General features: G+C 38.9%; 1 protein-coding gene across 1 annotated transcript in view; it reads right to left on the bottom strand.

Annotated features, from left to right (window-relative positions):
• Positions 1 to 593: 593 nt before the first annotated feature.
• The window catches only part of LOC139478564 (dynein axonemal intermediate chain 4-like), a 33376-nt gene continuing 13740 nt past the window's right edge, over positions 594 to 20229 (bottom strand). Inside the window, exons 8-23 of the mRNA XM_071261097.1 lie at positions 19795 to 19864; positions 17282 to 17422; positions 13325 to 13446; positions 12042 to 12144; positions 10398 to 10537; positions 8999 to 9085; positions 8095 to 8172; positions 7590 to 7663; positions 6174 to 6328; positions 4973 to 5099; positions 4544 to 4631; positions 4141 to 4269; positions 3813 to 3910; positions 2787 to 2862; positions 2519 to 2596; positions 594 to 2043 (exon numbers count right to left, since the gene is read on the bottom strand). Of these exons, the coding sequence (XP_071117198.1) occupies positions 1936 to 2043; positions 2519 to 2596; positions 2787 to 2862; positions 3813 to 3910; positions 4141 to 4269; positions 4544 to 4631; positions 4973 to 5099; positions 6174 to 6328; positions 7590 to 7663; positions 8095 to 8172; positions 8999 to 9085; positions 10398 to 10537; positions 12042 to 12144; positions 13325 to 13446; positions 17282 to 17422; positions 19795 to 19864 (1674 nt within the window). The 3' untranslated portion in view covers positions 594 to 1935. The remainder of the gene's footprint in view (positions 2044 to 2518; positions 2597 to 2786; positions 2863 to 3812; positions 3911 to 4140; positions 4270 to 4543; positions 4632 to 4972; positions 5100 to 6173; positions 6329 to 7589; positions 7664 to 8094; positions 8173 to 8998; positions 9086 to 10397; positions 10538 to 12041; positions 12145 to 13324; positions 13447 to 17281; positions 17423 to 19794; positions 19865 to 20229) is intronic.

Raw genomic sequence — 20229 nt, 5'->3', positions numbered from 1 at the left:
CTTTGGACCTATATCATAATAACTGATTGGGCTTGCTGTTGAGTGAAGTAGTTGGGTTTAATGCCGCTTTGAACAGTATTCCAGTTATATCCCGGCATGTCAGCTGAATGTGGGAGGAAAGCCCGAAGTGATGCAGGTCTCAGACGTTTACCACTTTGGTGAAACTCACAAGCATGGGTATGGTGCTGACAAACCTAGAAACATAATCAGGGCAAATTCGGATTCGAACGCACAATCATAGGTCTCTGGCGTGCCCAAGGGACCTTAGACGACTGGGCAACCTGTGTCCCCAGCTGGCTGTTGAAACACGGACCCCTGGATGTCAATTAGATGGCACACTGACATCATGGCCCGTTCCACAAAGTGTGCGCTACATTTGTCAAGTCTGGTAAAGTATGTGAGTTACATTGTAATCCTAAGATGCTTTGTAGAACCGACTGATAATGAGTCTTTGCATCAACTGTACTTGTCTGTAGAACTTGTGAAAACAAAACAACTTCTTTTTTTAAATTTATTCATTTTTATGCAAAGTTTGAATTGCATAAAACAGAACATTCTTTGAACAATGTATAAGTAATATACATGATGGAAAAACAATAAGTCATTAAATAACAAGATCTTAAATAAGTCATGCTGCACAAACCTGTATCACAGATAAATATGGATGGAATGTTTCACGAGACCCCCTGAAATAGTACGTGTGATTCTTTAATTTCCCCCTCAAATTATCATGAAGCTCAATCTCATTAAAATCAGATCTTAGTGCTGGCTAAGTTCGCAAGTACTAAGATCTGATATCAATGACATCGTCATGAAGCTGGTCTGTAAGTTTGTTAAAGATCGTAATGCTGGCCAAGATGCATTTATTATTTACAAATATGAAAGATACAGTAATATTTTAGGTCATATATTATTGCATTGCCTTAGGTCATGAATATTAACAATGTCAGTTACTATGACAAATGACACAAATAAATCATGAATAAGAAATAAAAGAAAGGGGTGCATTAGTATGCTTTAGTATCACACTCCAATCTTAACTTAACTGCTTTATGTTTATAGAACTTCATAGGACAAAAGCTCAAACTCAGCATCAACAATATGTGCATTTAGATTGTTTCTGATTAAGCTGAATACACACATCTTCAGCATCTCTGGACTGACAAATACTGATTGAAATACAATACTGTTTTCATGTTTCACCTTTATTTATTCTCTTTATGTAACACATATAGGAGGGCAATATTCTCTATTGCTTCATCACTAAGTATTACCAAGATGCAGTTTCCAGTGATTCTTTCATCAATACTATTTTGTGGTCATGGTAAAACTGAGACATAATAATTTTAAAAATTCCATTAAAATGTTACTACTAACATATTGGTATTTTTGTATTTTATTCTTTTACATTGTGATGTTCAGTGTCTCAGCTTTGTCCCTTTGTCCATATACTAGCAAAAATAAGTAACTGTGCATTATGCTAATTCATCATATACCATAGACCTAGTGCTTTTACAAGTTACTCAAACCTCATTTTACCTTTAAAAATGTACCATTTAAAACTGATCACTGGACTGAAAATGAACTTTGCAATCTTTTTGAAAAAAGAATGATTTTAATTCAATTCATATGTTGCCTTTTTAACATATTGGTGTGGTAACAATTGGAATGGTAACATCATGGCTTGTTATTTACACCATTATGCACAAAAACGACTTCAGGTGACTTGGACAATCTTGAAAAGTCTTCATACCAAGATGGAGGAACGACAAATCTTCAAAGTCATATAGTTTAAAATTACTAGCAGTTACTAGCAAGTAGTGATGAATTCACATGAGATCAGTTTCTGTTTCTCGCAAATGTTCAGACCACTACTGTACTCTGAGATGGTTAGATTGTGTTTAGGAGTGATACAGTAATACTGATGAAAGGTCTTCAGATGTCCAGATCGAAGTCATCGCTGCTTTCCTTGGGTTGTGCGCTTGATACATTATCTAACTGGCTGGCTAGAGAGGCCTTGATTACCCCATTCAGAGCTGCAACCTGAGGAAAAGAACGATAGGATGTTATGGGTAAACAAGACAGAAGGCAATAGGTGTAATAATTGTTTGTCATTGTCAGCAACATTCCAGCTGTATCACAGAAGCAATAAAATCACTGAAAGGATACACAAGGAAAATAATCTGGGATTTAAGCCTTCACCTCTAAGATCAAAGATCAGATGTGAGGCAAATCTGGCTTTGAACCTGAGATTAGCATATCCTAGTAAACTCCAGCACATAGAGTTGCAGCACCTTAGACCACTGGGCCATCCATGCCCCTTGAGTTGTTTTTTTCAAGTCTCAACCAGAGAAACCAGTGTATGATTTACTGAGCAGTGTCCCCCAGCATTGGTACAAAAGTTAATGAACCTGACCACTGATTCATGTAGTCACCTCTTACAACAAGAATAGGTTGGGGATGAATATGCATTCCTGATGGGCTGCCCCTTGAGTAAAAGAAGATGCTTAAGACTGACCTGATCGACTGGAGGCTTGGGCATACACCTGAGCTGGTAGACTGTCACTTGGCCTTCGCTGTCTCCCACCAGAATACACTGCAGTAGAAACATCAGTTGTAGGCTAGCAGTACCAGTAACCAACACTCACAGTCATGTGGAAGACACATTTGGTTTATATTTTTAAAAAACACCTTTAGAAAACAACAGCTTTGCATAACATAATTGCATGTCATATCAAAATGCAAAAATTTGGTGTGGAATTCTTAGGCAACAGTGAGATTCTTACCTCTGAGTTTTTGGCAAATGTGACAGATACTTGTTTGGTGTCCGTTGTAGGATTGTTGATTATCACAGGGTCTAAACTGTAATACAGAACATGAAAGTGGCAACCAATGTAACAGAGACAAAGAAACAGAGTTTTTAGTGAGTGAGAGTTTCCGCTGTCACAGAGTTAATATAGGAGGAAGCCGCAGTGTGATGATGTCCTACATAATTCCTTCTGGGGCAAGGCAAAATGGGGTTTCATGTCATGTTTAAGACTATTGCACTTGTATAATGATGTACCTACATGTGTGTGGCTACTTGTACTAGTCTGGAAGTAATGTCTGTTTTATAGTGCTAGCCCACTGATATACTATCCCACAGTTTAACATGGCTACACCATTCAGACACAGTACACTGTCGAGTCCTTGTTTTATCCCCTTAATGCCAAATACCAAGCAGGGTAATAACAGGTACCATATTTAAACATATTTTGGTATAACATGGCCTGGAGATTGAACCAACTGCAGACACTCTACTGACTAAACCATGGATTTCTCTTTCTTGAAAAACATCGGCATGGCCATGGTGCTAACAGACTAATGATAAAAATTGTGGGCAATCTGGAATTTGAATGCACAATCATTGGATCCTGGCACAGATAAGAAATGCAACTCCGCACAAGATGATGCTTCAACTTTGACAACTCAGCCACATGTGCCCCTTATTTTGAGTGAGTGAGTTGGGTTTGAAACCACTTTGAACAGTATTCCAGTTACATCACGGCGTGTCCGCTTAATGTGGGAGTAAAGCCTAAAGTGATGCAGATCTCAGACATTTACTACCTTGGTGAAACCCATGAGCACGGGTATGGTGCTGACAAACCTAAAACATAATGCCCGTAATTTTGAGATACAGATCATCAATAGACTTAAGTTTGGGCTTAACATCCCCAATCTAATGTCAATACTACACACACAGCACCTCACATATGTTAACAATATGTTAACTTGTCACAGTGGGAGAAACAGCAACAAGGGTCACTACTCACGTGCTGACATTGAGATCCCACACTTCCACCGCTCCCTCATTGACACAAGCAAACACTGTGGATGACCTCGGAGACCACGATATGTCATTTACAGCTTTCTGAAAGTACAAATACAAGGTTCTCATTGAACCAAAAACACACTGTCAAATTCAGAGCTCGAATTTTCTTTGGACAGAACAGGATCTTTGTTGAATCATATAGTTTTCATATATAGCCCATATGAACTTCTAATCGGGCCTGGCTAGAAGGAAAATCGTAAATCTGAATTTCTAAAATTAAAAATATTTCACAGAGGACTCGAATTAGTCATAAGATGGAGTGAACATACTGTAGACGAGAGGAAGGTGAGGATTGGCTTCTGCTGATCCTGGTGCCACAGTCTGATGCTCCAGTCAGCACTGCAACTCAGGAAGATGTCTGGCACGAAAGGTGACCACTGGATCTTGTACACTGGGCTCTGGAACATACACCAACATACACTGGTTGTGGCAATACTGGATTAAACACACAATTAGTCCCAGGAAACACCCTCTACCATTAGCCAACAATACTGGACTATGTACACAATATATCAAGCCAGTGAATGAGTGAGTGAGTGAACAGTAAAACAGTTACATCGAGGTAAAATTCGGAAGGAGACCATTTCAACCAACAAGCATCATCTCAAAACTGGGCAATAACCTGCTCCAAAAGCTGCAGTGCAGGGTTGATAAACAGAATCAAACACTCACCGTATGTCCTGAGTAGCTCTCCAGGTACTGCTCGTTATAGGAACAGGAACACTTGTGTATGTGGCCCTCCTCTGTACCAGCAAGGTAGCTGAAAGTTGCACCAAGAATGATTTCACAATTATTGAGCAGTATTCATCCTATCCTGTTACCTAATAGTGAATAAGTTAGGTTTAACGCCGCTTCAAACAGTGTTCCAGTGAAATCACTTTGTGTCAATTTGATGTGGAAGGAAAGCTTGAAGTGATGCAGGTCTTAGACCTTTACCAGATTGGTTGAACCAGCAAGCATGGATGCTGACAAACTGAGAGACATCATCAGGACGAAGCTGGGATTCAAACCCATGATAGTAAGTTTCTGACACACGTGAAGGGAGGCAACTCTGCCCAGAGAACTGCAGCACCTTATTTTGACTCATCTCAGAACACTTACATATTGGTTTCTCTTGAGTGGAAGTCAAAACAGAGTCCGCCAGCTTGTCGGGAGATAAATGCTTCCCCTTTCTTCTCTCTTGTCTTGCCTCCAATTCTGGTGGTCACTCTCTTCAAACGCATCAAATCTGAAGTAACCTCATTGTGTTGAGTTCACATAGCTAAAACCTTTCTTAATAACACAATAATAATGAGGATTTGAACTTGAAATAAAACCCCATACCCATGCCGCAGCGTTAATGTATTGGTGTCATTTTCCTCTTGCACCAGTACCAGCGGGGAACACAAATGAGTGAGTGAGTATGGTTTTACGCCACTTTTAGCAATATTCCAGCAATATCCAGCCGTCGGACACCAGGAAAGGGTTTCACACATTGTACCCATGTCGGGAATCGAACCCAGGTCTTTGGTGTGACATGTGAACGCTTTAACCACTAGGCTACTCGACCGCCCCGGAACACACACACAACATGATGTACCCATGAAGAGAAGCAAAGTCTAATTACATCTCTCACTGATATTTTAAGTGGAACAAGTAATCCCATTATAATTTTTTGTCTAATTTTTTTTAGATATTTTCAACAACATTTGGTACAGTACATGTAATTTCAAAGGTATTACCTATAACAAATGATTAATTGTTTTTTTATTATTGTTGGTGTCGGTAGATGTTTCTCACAATATCATACCTGAAAATTAGATCAGGAGAGGTAAAAACGTGTGTGTGTGTGCGCGAGTGCATTTACTTGTCCGGACTGATGCCGATTTATAGTGCTAGCCCACTGAGATACCATGCCACAGTTTAACATGAATACCCCAATATATACTGACTCCGAGCCAACCAGTCCTTGTCTTAGCCCCTTAATGCCGAGCACCAGGCAGGGTAACAACAAGTACTATATTTTGGTATGACGCAGCCAGGGATCACGGTCTAGATGAAAATTAAATAAACACAGCAGTATGACTGAGTGAGTTGGGTTTCATACCACTCTGAACAGTATTTCTGTTATATCACAGATGGTGCCACCACACATAGAATGCATGCTTATAAGCTTAGGGCTCAATATTTTATTGATTGTCACTCTTTGCAAGATAAACAGATGAAAAATAAAGAAAGTGTCATGGCATCCAGCGTACTTCACTGCAGCATTCAGAATACCAATTAACAGGGCTCTAATTCTCGTGTTCTAGTTCTTACTGACCATAGTTTTCGAAACCCTTCCTGATTGACCACTGTGTGACCCGTCCATCTGTGGAGATGGACACAATGACCTCTGACCTCTCGTCCCCGGACCCTCGCTCCTTCTCAATCCACTTGATCTGCCAGACTGGCGCTGTATGTTTACCCGTTGACCCGCTGTAAGCCAAATTATACATCGATATATATATGGTTGAACAATGTATTGATATATCATCAATTTACACCTGATGATATACACACAATGCCTACCCATGTATCAGTCTGTGATTTCAAACAGTACTATCGTGTTGTGACAGTATTATCCCGTTGTTGTCAACACCTTACCCATGTTATCCCATTCATATATGGAGTTGTTGTTACTGTTAATCCTCCACTGTTAATCCTTCACCTACCATATATATTCTGTAAGTCCCTCATTCAGCCTTGCTTGACAACGGTATAAGGATCTTTACCGAAATGTCGCTTTTTACAGTATTAAAGAAGATGTTATCCATAAAATTGTGTCTACCTAGTGGTATTGACAAAGTTTGGCAATATACTGACCTGATGACTACCTATATATTTACTCACCACACAACAAAATAAATAAACCTGATGACATTGTGCAAACCACGTCTGCTAACAGTTCAAGCCTAAATTTATCAGTCCTGAGAGTTTAATATAAATTAAGAAGGCAACAACCAATTGTCGGCCAGGTCGTAAGCATGATATGTACAGAGTTGCCATCTACCTGATAGTAAAGTTATAATCAATAAGGAAGTGTCATTAGTCCTTCCTGAATTTTAATCAGCCTCAGTCTAGCAGATTTATATTATTCTGGACCATGGTAAGACAGCAGGGAGTTTTTTACGAAAATACTTGGCAATATATGAACTTATTATGCTTCAAAGTGAGATTGTCCAATCACAGTGCAGAACTCACCCCATATGAATATTGTATGCCGACAGTAAAAATCAAGGATGTTTCTTACTGACCTAACAGGAGGCCATATACCATCAGTAACAGCCATCTTGGATTTTCCAACACTCACCTCAAATATTTCTGTGAAAATTTTGTTACAGAAATTCATTAATCGACACTGGTTTGCATTTTTATATCATTACCTGTGATGTGCAAGGACATTAATTTTGAAAAGAAATTCATGTTGGTGATTTTTTTTCTATATAAAGATTAAGATTAATTTCAACAAGGTTGAGCCTCTAAGGTTTGAAGAGTAGTCTCCCTTTGACCCTTAACGTCAACAGTACAGTCAAGGTTCCAATTTGACCTGACATGTGCTATAAAGATACCTGACAGTGAAAACATAATAAATTCGTAATGGTGTCTTTCATTGTCATAAACGGTGTCATATTAGGTTAGCAGAAAAATATATGACAATGAAAGACACCATAACTAATAACATTTATGTTAAACTCACAAATTATCCACAATTGGTTCATCTTTCATGTGTCGGACATTGTAGATAGCCACTCCACCATCATACATTCCAACCTGGAGCAGAAAATAAACATGAAAAACAAAAGAAAAACTTAAAACATGACAAAACACACAATAACTTTGATCCATAACACTGGAAACAGAAAATACAAATAAATGTTAGACTAAAAACAATCTTTCATATTCTCCACACCCCTGATAAACATTAAATCCAAAACAAATAAACTTCAGACCAATTTTAAGTCTCCCCTTTTCCAAAATGGCATTGCTTAAGAAGCCAATGTATTTATGATTTCAAGGATTTTGGACCAGATTTTTTCCAGACAAGGCATAAATAACACAGCATGGCCTAAATGCAACATGTTTCTCATTACCAAACTGATAATGCTCATAAGAGTAAGAGATTATATAAGCAGACTTGTATTCCTATTTGGCCTGGTTTATTGCATATCACATAAAGTATTCTGGGTAGGCTTAATACTCACCGTTAGTAAGTTAGGGTTTGCTGTAGAGAAATCCAGCGCTGTCACACCATCCTTGCATGTGAATACCCTCTCAGGGAACTGGGACACAAACAGGATATATCAAACATAAACACCACAGGAAAGAGGCAACTGGCACGCGAGAAACCTATGATCGTGGGTTCGAACCCCGTTTTGCTCCGATTATGTTTCTAGGTTTGTCAGCACCATACCTGTGCTTGTGGGTTTCACCGAAGTGGTAAACGTCTGTGACCTGCATCACTTCGGGCTTTCCTCCCACATTAAGCTGACACACCCCAATATAACTGGAATACTGTTAAAAGCGGCGTTAGACCCAACTCACTCACTCATTTCACTAAGTGAGTGAATGTTGTTTGATAACACAGTAAGCTATATTGACACAGCATGAGCAACAATCCAAGGCGCTTCGTATGATAGCACACAATCAGCCATGTTTCCACATAGTATTAAACCACCCAAACTTCTGGACAAAAATGGAATGCCAGTCTTAGAAATACATTTTTTTTAAACTTATCTATTGTAAACCTTATTTCAATAGCAGTCCTCAGAGTCTTAAGCTAGTCCTGCTTGAATGAGACAAGAACATTTACTATGTTTACATGTGTGTCAGTTTTATTCAGATCCAATTCGTAGCAAAATTTAAGCATGGAGAACTGGTTCAGATTTATTGCCCTCAAAGCTACTCGTCAATGAGGACAACCATGGTTGCATTTTCACTTGCCCTCAGCACAACTTAGTAGTCTTGGTTAGAGGACTAGCGTGAATTTTGTGAACTTGGTAACAGTGACTTGTTCTACCATGGCGTGCCAAGAAAGAAGAAAAATCTATGAAAACAACAACTTCATCAACAAAATCCTTTTCCAAAGAGTGTTGAAGTCAAACTTACCTCTGGATTTTTCAGCGACCATCCACAAATATAACCTCCTTTCTGGTTTGTAAATTCAAACTGACCATATCCAACTGCAATTAGGTCCTGGAAATGAAAAGCATCAATGTGCTAGATCTTCTTGTCAGATGCATACAGTAGAGGTAGTGTTTGTTTGTTTGTTTGTTTGTTTGTTATACTCAGCAATATTCCAGCCATATGACGGAGGTCTGTAAATAATCCAGTCTGGACCAGACAATCCAGTGACTGACATCATAAGCATCGATGCACGCAATTCGGATACGTTGACCTGCATAAACCAAGTAAGCGAGCCTGACTACCTGATCCCGTTAGATGGCTCTTAGGACAAGCAATGTCGCCTTTTACGTCAAGCATGGGTTGCTGAAGACCAAATGTTACATTCAGTGCATAGAGGGAACATTCTACCATAACTAATCATAAATTGCAAAGCTTTCGTTCTACACTGCATGTCACCATTATGACGTCATATCGCTCATTGTGATGCAAAAGATGACGTCACAGTTGTATATAGAAAAGCACCAAATTCCAAGCGCTCTGTTGTCTACAAAACTTAAAATACATTCTCTTTGTAGATTTCTATCGTGTTTCCTGCACAAAACGTATTGCCATACATTCTTTGAATATAGTAGTAACTGCAACTTCGCATTTTGTAACCTGTAATTGTAGATGTAATTATTTTAATATGCCTACCGACAATGACTGAAAATAGTACTATTCTATGAATATTAGCTTCCGCAGTGATGCGGCCGTCAAAACATCTGTTTCAATCAGAGGGGGGTTATTTTGATTTAATAGCCTCTGACTGACCAATCAGAATCGTGTGATGTCAAAATTCATGGTAGAATATGTAATTTAACTGTGGACGACGAGGATCTGTTTGTATTCCTGTTTGAATGCCCAAGTTTTTCATATTTGAGACACCTCATGTTACCTCAATGTTCTGTAAATATCCAACTCAAGTAAAAACTATCTTCCTCATGCAATGTACTTACAAGTCACTTTTACTAGTCTGGACTATTGTGAGAGACAGGCAGGGTAACAACAAGTGCCATCTGTTAACGTCTTTTGGTATGATGCGGTTGGGGATTGAACCACAAACTTTCTGCACTCTATCCACCAGCTCACGGAGAGAGGGCATGGATGCCGCAGACTTAACAGGCCTTCCCTGGCAGTGCCCCAGCCTGTTCGTACACCATTGTGACCACCTGATCCCCTTTTAATCAGCTCTTACAACAAGCATGGGTTATTGACAACTTTCCCAGTACTAAAACTACCCACAAGAACACAGTAAGAGAATATGGTTAGGATGGAAGGAAAATGACATTTTCATGTTCCAAAGAAACAGTTTCAATATCCTCCTGTGATATGCACTACTCACAGGGTTGAGTTTGTTCCAAGTCATACAGGACACATTCCGGCCCTTGGTCAGTGGGCAGGAGTAGGACCACAGACGGTCCAGGTTTGGACCCATGTCAGCCACACTGGTTTGGGTCATACTGGAGACCTCTCGATCTATATCTGTTGATGGAAAATGTGAGTGAGTCAGGTTTAATGCCATTGTTTACAATATTTCAGCTATATGACAGTGAATGTGGGTGAAATCTGGAGACCTCTCGATCTATATCTGTTAATGGAAAATGTGAGTGAGTTAGGCTTACCGCCAGTGTTTACAATATTTCAGCTATATGACAGTGAATGTGGGAACAATCTGGAGACCTCTCGATCTATATCTGTTGATGGAAAATGTGAGCGAGTCAGGTTTATAGCCATTGTTTACAATATTTCAGCTATATGACAGTGAATGTTGGTGCAATCTGGAGCCCTCTCGATCTATATCTGTTGATGGAAAATGTGAGTGAGTCAGGTTTACCGCCAGTGTTTACAATATTTCAGTTATATGACGGTGAATGTGGGAACAATCTGGAGCCCTCTCGATCTATATCTGTTGATGGAAAATGTGAGTGAGTCAGGTTTACCGCCAGTGTTTACAATATTTCAGTTATATGACGGTGAATGTGGGAACAATCTTAGTGCTGAGATGATTACAACCCATTCTTTTTTGTCAATGTATGGTTTTGTTTGTTTATTGTTTAACGCAGCACTCAGCAACATTACAGCTATATGACTGTGGTCTGTAAGTAATCGACTCTGGACCAGACAATCCAGTGATTCATATCATGATCATCTATCTGCCCGATTCTGTTAGTCGCCTCTTATGGCAAGCACAGATTACTGAAGACCTATTCTAACCCGGATTGTTAGTGCACGTGAATTATGACCGTCTTAGAGCTGAGCCTCTTTGTGGAATAAGGTCTGCCAGGGCTTCAGACATTTGCTACTTGAGTAATAGAGGGTGCTAGGAGACCAAGTATTCCAACCCATTACCAGAAGATCATAGTATCTTATCACTAAATACATAGCAAGTACGTTTATACGCCATTGTTACTCTATTTGCTATATTCCAGAAATATTTGTTTGTTTCTTGTTTAACGCTGCACTCAGCAATATTCCAGCTATATGACAGCGGTCTGTTAATAATTGAGTCTGGACCAGACAATCCAGTGACTAACAACATGGGCATTGATCCACGCAATTGGGATACGTTGACCTGCATCAACCAAGTAAGCGAGCCTGACCACCCAGTACCGTTAGTCACCTCTTACAAGCATCGTCACCTGTTACGACAAGCATGGGTTGCTGAAGACCTATTCTACTGGATCTTCACGTGCCTATTCCAGAAATATCATTGTGAGGTTCATACATTGTATGTATGTGGGGATCGAACCTGTCCCTTCAGCGTGACGAGCAAATGCCCTAACCACTAACAACCCCACTGCCCCCACTAATTTAGCTAATACAGATAAAAAAAACCATAAATTTCTGCTGTAGATGTACTTATTTGATGTCACACTGTTGGTCCTCTCCATAGGAAATATTTTTCCCCAAGCATTGGCAAATGTGAATATATAACATGTACTTGCTAAAACTTAGTTCTTGAACCCAACTGCAATGTTCAGCTTACCTGTGATGATGCCGTATCCTCTATAGAGGGCTTGTTTGGGTTGGTATGAGTTCAAGTTAAGATTTCTTTCCATCATGAATAGGTCACGCTTTAGGTTCTCAGACTGGAAAAAATACATGATAATTATCAATGGAGAGAATGAGATTTAACAAAGTCAACATTTTCCAGCATTTCCCTCCTCAGTGAGTGTGAGGGACTTTGTAAACCTTTCTAGCAATACTCCCGTCATAATAATGCAGTGGCTATACATGCAGTGTACGGGGGCACGGGTGGCCAGGTCGTCTAAGCCGCCGCAATTCGCTGTGAAATCTCATTAAAATCAGAGCATAGTTCTTGCTACCACTAAACAAAGATCCGAGGACATCCCATTATGGGTTACGTCAGACTGAACTTTTGCGAACTTTGACCTACTAATGGAATAACTAACAAGAAGTCAGCAAGAGCCAATCAGAAAGCAGCTTAATCGAGCTTTATGGCACAAGTTTCAAACTGGTGACTACGCCTCGAAACATATTTTGAGATATACTCGATTAAAAAATTAAAAACTGAACAAAACAACATTCTGGAATGGCTAATAGATTGGCTATTTTGTGTGATCACAGACATGAAGCGCATTAACTGTTGTTCGGAATATCCTGTGTGGTTTTTTTCGAGGTTGCACGATCAAAAAAACCCCATTCCAACTATCACTTTCATGATCTGCTAAGCGATGCTCTGATTCGTCAGATGAAAGGTCGTTCTGACATGACAAGTAATGGGATGTCCTCAGATCTTTGTTTAGAGGCAGCGAAAACTAAGATCTGATTTTAATGAGTTGGTTTGCTGTGCAGACAGAATTGCGTCCCTTGGGCACACCAGAAACCCATGATCGTGGTTTCAAATCCTGGTTCGCCCCGATTATATTTTAGGTTTGTCAGCACCATACCCGTGCTCGTGGGTACATGTGGAGGACATTGAACCCTGGTTCTCAGTGAATTCATATCAATAACCTGAGGGGAGCTGACACTGAGTTTAACCACTTCATTTCTCACATAACAAAATAATTTTCAAGTCCATCTGAGGCGACATAATCAGTTTGCAATATCTGTTAATTTTATTATCCTGAATTTATTACATGCGAGAATTTGGTATGACAGTATATAATTCAAACCTGCGAGGACAAATGTTCATCATATATGCTCTATCCATGTTTGTTTTGAGTTTTAACCCCATTTCTCTGAACACCAAACACATGATATGGCTGTGTTTATGTTCATGTACTCCAGCATGACCAACTACCCTACCTTCAGTATCTTCTCCTCGTCATGAGCCTGTGCATCAGTCGGCATGGATGATACTCCCGTCTCCTTGCTGGCAAATACACTCTCTGACCCAGCCACAGACGAGGCCACAGTTGCTCGACTTTCTGAAATGATACACAACAATGACACTTTGTATTGGGTCTTAATGTACAAGTGTGTGAGTGAGTGAGTATGGTTTTACGCCGCTTTTAGCAATATTACAGCAATATTACAGCGGGGGACACCGGAAAATGGGCTTCACACATTGTACCCATGTCGGGAATGGAACCTGGGTCTTCGGCGTGATGAGCCAACACTTTAACCACTAGGCTACCCGACTGCCCCCTTAATGTACAAGAAACTGACTAGTAAATGTATACATGTCCTACAAACACTGCTGATACAGTATTATTTATTTCAAAGAATAGTGAAAGTGAATGCAATGATATCACACTGAAGTAATAAAGTCTAGTGAAGTGACAGCTATATCACAACTTTTTCTGCAATCTGAATCAGAGAAACAACAACTAAACACCAACAGCAACACTATTTTTACAAAAGCTGATATAAAATTATATAAAATATTTGCCTAATTTATTTCTTTGATGGAGTATCAAGACTCTTGAGGTTGATGATAAGAGACAAGTAGAAGGTGATTGATCAATCTTTCAATATTGTGAACACAAGATGCTACTAAGAAGAATTACCAACACTGCTCTATACAGGCATAAATGCCGTTTCAACAGAAGAGAGCCAGTGTGTTGATAGTGAATAGTTTACCAATAGACAAGTGAAGTAGATAGGATCAGAGATTGACAGTGCAGGGGTGTTTCTATTAGATAGTCTGGTACGGGAGAAATGAAAGGCCTAAGGACTTTGGACATGTTGGAAAAAAGTGCTTGGCTCCCCATTTTGAAGGTTTTTTTTATTTCTTGAAAAGAATATTGACACAAACCAAAATCTCAGGCCCCCCAAACACCACTAACAGGGTATTAATTGGGCAGTCACTAATTAAGACATATATTACACATTTGATTCAATGATATAATGTAAAACTTAATATCAAAACCCTTCTCATTATAGTCCTATTATCAGTTCAATAGAAATGACCTTTGCAAAGTTTAAATATAGGTTATGATTATTATAAACTGAATGCGGAAATCAAATTTTGTAAATTTATCAACATTGTTGGAGAACTTGCACCGAGAAAGAGGGCAAGCTTGGAAGGCTAAGGGAGACAACTCCAAGGGACAAGGGAAAACCCCAATTGACATAAAAGGAAAACCAAAGACGTATATACGTCTTTGGGAAAACACATAAAGAGACATGCAAGTGGTGCTATCATTACGTGGAACAAAGTTTTCAGTGAGGAATTGACAATATAAAACAAAGTTAAATACAGATGGTACCCTTACAGTCTTACACATAATTTGTACGTGAATATTGGAACTTTAATATATGTTCATTACAAAAAACATAATTTTGCTGATGTATGGTATGTTTGCTTTTATACATCACAGTCCGTAATGTACCAGCTATATCACAGCAGCTGGTAGATAACAGAACCTGGGGCAACAAATCAGTGGCTGATATTATGAACAATGTCCCACGGCGTTGGACATGATGACACACAATAAGCACCTCTCTGGACAAGCAATAGTAATGGGAACTAGGCCTCGGACGAGTCCAAATTAACTACCCGTGTACCCCACACCCTATTAATCGGCCCTACCCAGATACCCGCTATAGGTCTCAAAATGGGTACAAAATGTCCGAATGGGAATTGTTTTTCTGCAGCCCCGGCAAAAACTATTTAGATACACGTATAAAACGATCTGATCATGTATACAGTGAAGTTGAACCTACTCAGGACCCACCCGACCCAAGTACCCGAGTTACCCATCCCAGGCCAAATGGGAACCTATTCTAACCACAATATAGATGTATATTATGTACCGGTAAAGACAAAGTAAAACTTTTACTCCAAAATAAACTAGGTTTATATGACATGAAGAAATATTTCTTATTTCTCTGCGTGGAGTCCCCGAAGTGATGAGCCATGCATCTGACATGTGACTTAAAAAAATGTAGACACAGAATCCTGTATGTGAAAGGAAGTAAATACCTTCCTACAAAGGTGATAGCTAAGGGCATAAGCACAGCTAAGCTAGCTGTTATATAAGCATGTCATGCAATACATAAGCAGCTTACCTGTCAGTCGACTTGCGACTGATCTCACAATGATGGAACCTTGGGTTAGACACACACAGCAAAAAGGTTAGCTAAATACAAGCTTGGTACAAGCTCACTCAAGTTATACAGACAGATACAGGGCTACACAACCTCCAATACATGATATAACCCTCTTGTCTTTTAAAGAGTATCAAATCTTCCCTCCTTAATGACAAATACCCCGGACCCTTCTGTACCCAAACCTTTGTTTTGGAAGTTTGGAAGTCAATCACTCTCATCTCCAACCAAACACATTGTACATTCACAATTGGGATTGATTACTAGCAAGTCCATGATATATAAAAATCAAACAAAATAAACTGTTACAAATTAACAGAAGTTAAAAATGGTTCCATAACTTAGTCTATTAAGACGGGAATGGAAATCTTTAAACTGCAAGACATCCCCAGTAGTATTGGAGGTGGCACGCAAAAGGCAAGTTGAGTACTGGCACTATTTTTAGCATCGTGTCATCGGAAACAGATGCAAAACAAAACTTTGGTAGCGATGGGTCCATGGTATTTATCAAAGTATACTGGAGATATATAATACAGTGGATAATTGAGGATGGATAAAACATATTGTGCTACAACACTGTGTGTAAAGGCAAGATATTTAGGTACGTTCAGAGGTGCCAACCCAACACTGAGGCTATTGGACATATCAAGGAAACTTGGGTCTAAAATCAGTAAGTTTAAAAAAATACCAGTGATCACCAGAAGGATGTTTGACTATGGTTTTGACAAATGTAAATAATCTCTGTGGTCTAGTGGAGAGAGCATCTGCTTGGAGACCGGAATTTGATCTCCTGCCTCGTCATACCAAAAGTTTTTAAAAGATGGCAGTTGTTGTTAACTGGGCAAAATTACAGGCACAGTTTTAGACCAAACTCATAATAGGATCCACTGTTTTGTATTCGTGGAATTGGGAGCAAAATATCGTACTGAATCTGCCCAAATTGTAATGGTTGTCATCTCTGTATGTTTCTGCCTATATACTCAAAAATCTATGTCGAAGATTCAACATCAAAATCAGCACCGACTAATAGACAGTAATTTTGTCTCATAATTTATTATCCTTGCTAATAGAAATGGCTAGAATTAACTACAAATAGAAAACAAGAGATATCTGGAGATGACATATCCCCCCGGTCTGGTGCAATTCAGAAATGGAGTTTTTAGTTTTGGTTCATTGCCATCTGATAACTTTAGTTCAGTGAAGCACAAAATACTGTTCAGTATTTTTCAAAATACCAAATCATCAAAAGGCACCAGTTCAGCACTAGACTGATCTGTATAGCAAGTTTCATCCAGAAAGATTCAACAGTTTTGGAGGTCTGCTCCGAAAACCAATAAGTCCAACTAGTAAGTGTGGAAAAAAAATAATTAAAAAAAGGAAAATACCAAATTATCAAGAGGCACCAATTAACCACTATTTATACAGAAGGTTTCAACATGAAATATTCGATGGTTTTGGAGTTCTGCTCCGAAGATGAGCACTACCCTTATTTTCAATAAAAGTCTAACTTGTCGTTTTTCAAACCGGGGAGACAATAATTAGAAATGAGAAAGCCTTAAAACTAATTAACTAAACTATAATTACAAATTATCTGCATTATCAAAAAAATCTGTCCTCATTTAAAGCAGAAAGTTTTATTAAAAGTGTTTGCTGAAACTAGACCCCTGCAGAACCCATGATACTGAGCTGACCACAACACTGTATACACACCTGGCCGGGCACTGCCCCCTCTGACCAGAGTAGTCTCCCTGGAAACTGGGGCGGGGTCACCCTCGACCTGCTCATCGGGGGTCTTGGGACTTGTGGGGCGACTAATTGTCCCTTCTTCTTCTTCTTTAGCTTCCTCTTTGGCTGTTTGGGAAAATGTCAAGCATCTATGTCAAATCATCTTTCATTGGTAAGTGTATGAATGTGACTTGTGTTTGAAGTTGCTTTGATTTGTGTGTTTGGTTTTGTTTTTTAACACCAATCTCAGCAATATTCCAGCTATGTATTGACAGGCCATAAATAATGATGTCTGGACCAGACAAATCAGTGATTGATTTTATGACCAACGATCCATGCCATCAGGGGATCACCGAGTCAGACCTCCAGATCCATTCATCCATTAAGACCAGAATTGGTTGCTGTGGACCTTTTCTGATCTGTAAACCCAATGGGTTTTGAAGAAAGAGGCTGCTTTGAACAGTATTTCAGATTTATTACAACATGCCAATTCATGGGCGGATACAGCTTTTTTGAAAAGGGGGTGGGGGGTGGGGGGGGGGGGGGGGGGGGGGGGCACAATTAAGATCTATTTATTGTCTTTGGTGGTAATTTATACAGAAATAAAGATTTTATTCGAAATAAAAAGGGGGGGTGCACAACCCCCCTCTGTATCCGCCCATGCAATTTAACGTTTACCACAATTGTGAAACCCACGTGCAGAGGTATTATGCTGACAGTTTAAGATCATAGGTCATGGCACATTTAAGGGATGGAACACAAATTCAAGGGGTGGATATTCTTTGAAATGGTGTTTTGTAAGTTTAACCTGGTGATTTATCTGTGAAACATACCATGTAAACTAATATGAAAACCAAAAATGCTGGAAATTAATATGAATTATATCCACAATTGACTTTCAAAATGTGCTCACACAATTAATGAAATTCATACCTCAAGCAAACAAATGAAAGAATAAGAGCATCCTTGTCAAAACAGTGACAGCTTCTAACATTTGACATATGCTATGGATCAGCTGTTTCACAACATTACCGGTAATTAGTTTATGTGAACACTCAATCTAGCTATAGAACATACAAATAAACACGAATTTATAACATACACTATATTCAATTGTGTAACAAGTTCACATCAATTAGAACTCTCTGCTTCAGATCTTTCATTCTGTTGATATCATTTCTTTGAGTTTCTGTGAACTTACCAACTCTGTATCAATTGAATAAAATTGTTTGCAGAATGTTCGGCTATTTTAATGTGAAGGACAATTCTAAAGCTCGATCTTGACAAAGAATTACAATAAACTACGGTTATAACGAACTCAATTTTTAAATAATTGGTTCACATATTTTTTCTCTAAAAACCTTTGTTCGGTGGTCGAAAATACAACATAAGACAAATCAATTATTTTATTTTGTAGTTGGTCAGAAGGATGGGAAAAGAGTAAAGTCACAAATTCTCTTGCTTCCTTTTTGCACATTTATGAAATGAGTTAGTTGTGTTTAACACCCCTTTGAACAGTATTCCAGTTACCGTATTCGATGTAATAAGCACCCCGCTCTAATAAGCGCCCACGGCGATATTTTTCAATATATCGGCTAGTGAACAATCCCAATTAGCACCCTTCCGACTGATCAATGTACACAATTCGTGTACATTTATTCGTGTATAATACACACTTGTGTGTTATATGCACCCTTAATTACGGGCAATTAAATTCTGGAAAAATATATCTGTCGTGTATAATACGCACAGACTTTTCTTTTGTATCATTTCAGGCTGTATCATTTACGATCTTTCGACTCTTTCACCAAAATTATATTCTAATAAGAGCCCCCTATTTGTAATTTTGAGAGCGCCCTGGGCGCTTATTACGTCGAATACGGTATGTCACTGTATGTCAGCTTTAAGTCTGAAGTGATGCAGGTTCCAGACATTTACAACTTTGGTGAAAACTGATGAGCAAGGGTATGGTCATTACAAACCTAGTAACATAATCAGGGTGAACCGTGATTCAAACCCAAAATCATAGGTTTCTGGAGTTTCCAAGGGACGCAACTCTGCACGGCGTATTGCGGTGCCTAAGACGACTGGGCCACCCCATTAATAAAGTGTGACAGGAATTTAAATATTTTATTATATAGCACTTACATAGGAACAAATCCACACTGTTAGGAGAAATGGTTAAGCCATGAATAGTATTTTCACAATTACAGTTACAGCACTGAGCTTGTAACATCTGTCTGAGTCAGGCAGCAAAGCATTTTTTTGTATTTCATATTTATTATGTCTGAAGTAAATGAAAAAAGCCATAAAACTATAAAACAAAATTCCACATTCCTGATTTTTAGGATCAGTGGATCCATAGACCAAGTAATAACAAATAAAATTTCATAAAAATAACATTCACAGATGTCTGTCTATTCTGAGTAGGACTCATGAGTCATTTCAGAGAATTTTCCGGTAATATGTATCATCAGAAAGTAACCATTAGTACTCACCTCTTGCTTCTTTCTCTATGGCCTCGTATGTGTCATACATGTCCCAAGTTGTTGACAAGATGCCCACATCCTGAGTAAACAAATCACATGCATAAAAGTTCTTGAACAGTTGACAAATCAACAAGATGGCATGAGAAGCCAATATTTCAAAATTAACATATCCAAAACGTCATTAGAATATCAGTCAGGACCAGACTCGACAATAAATACAGGGTACACATTTTATTCAAGTAAATTTCTCAAAGATTTCTCAAGTTGTGATTCAATGACAAATGTAGCTGAGTTGGTTAAAACTAGTGAGTGAGTAAGTTTTGCTTCACGCCGAATCAGCAATCTTGCAGCTATTCGCGGCGAGAAAATGTCTAATCTGACCATAGGGGGTTCAAACTAGAGATAGTACCACGAAACACTTAAACAAAAATAAACATTCTCTGT

Source organism: Haliotis cracherodii, unplaced genomic scaffold, assembly GCF_022045235.1.
Source record: "Haliotis cracherodii isolate W230 unplaced genomic scaffold, xgHalCrac1.p SCAF_4, whole genome shotgun sequence".
Taxonomy (NCBI): Eukaryota; Metazoa; Mollusca; class Gastropoda; order Lepetellida; family Haliotidae; genus Haliotis; species Haliotis cracherodii.
The sequence above is the reverse complement of the archived record's forward strand: the minus strand, read 5'-3'. Positions and strand labels throughout refer to the sequence as shown.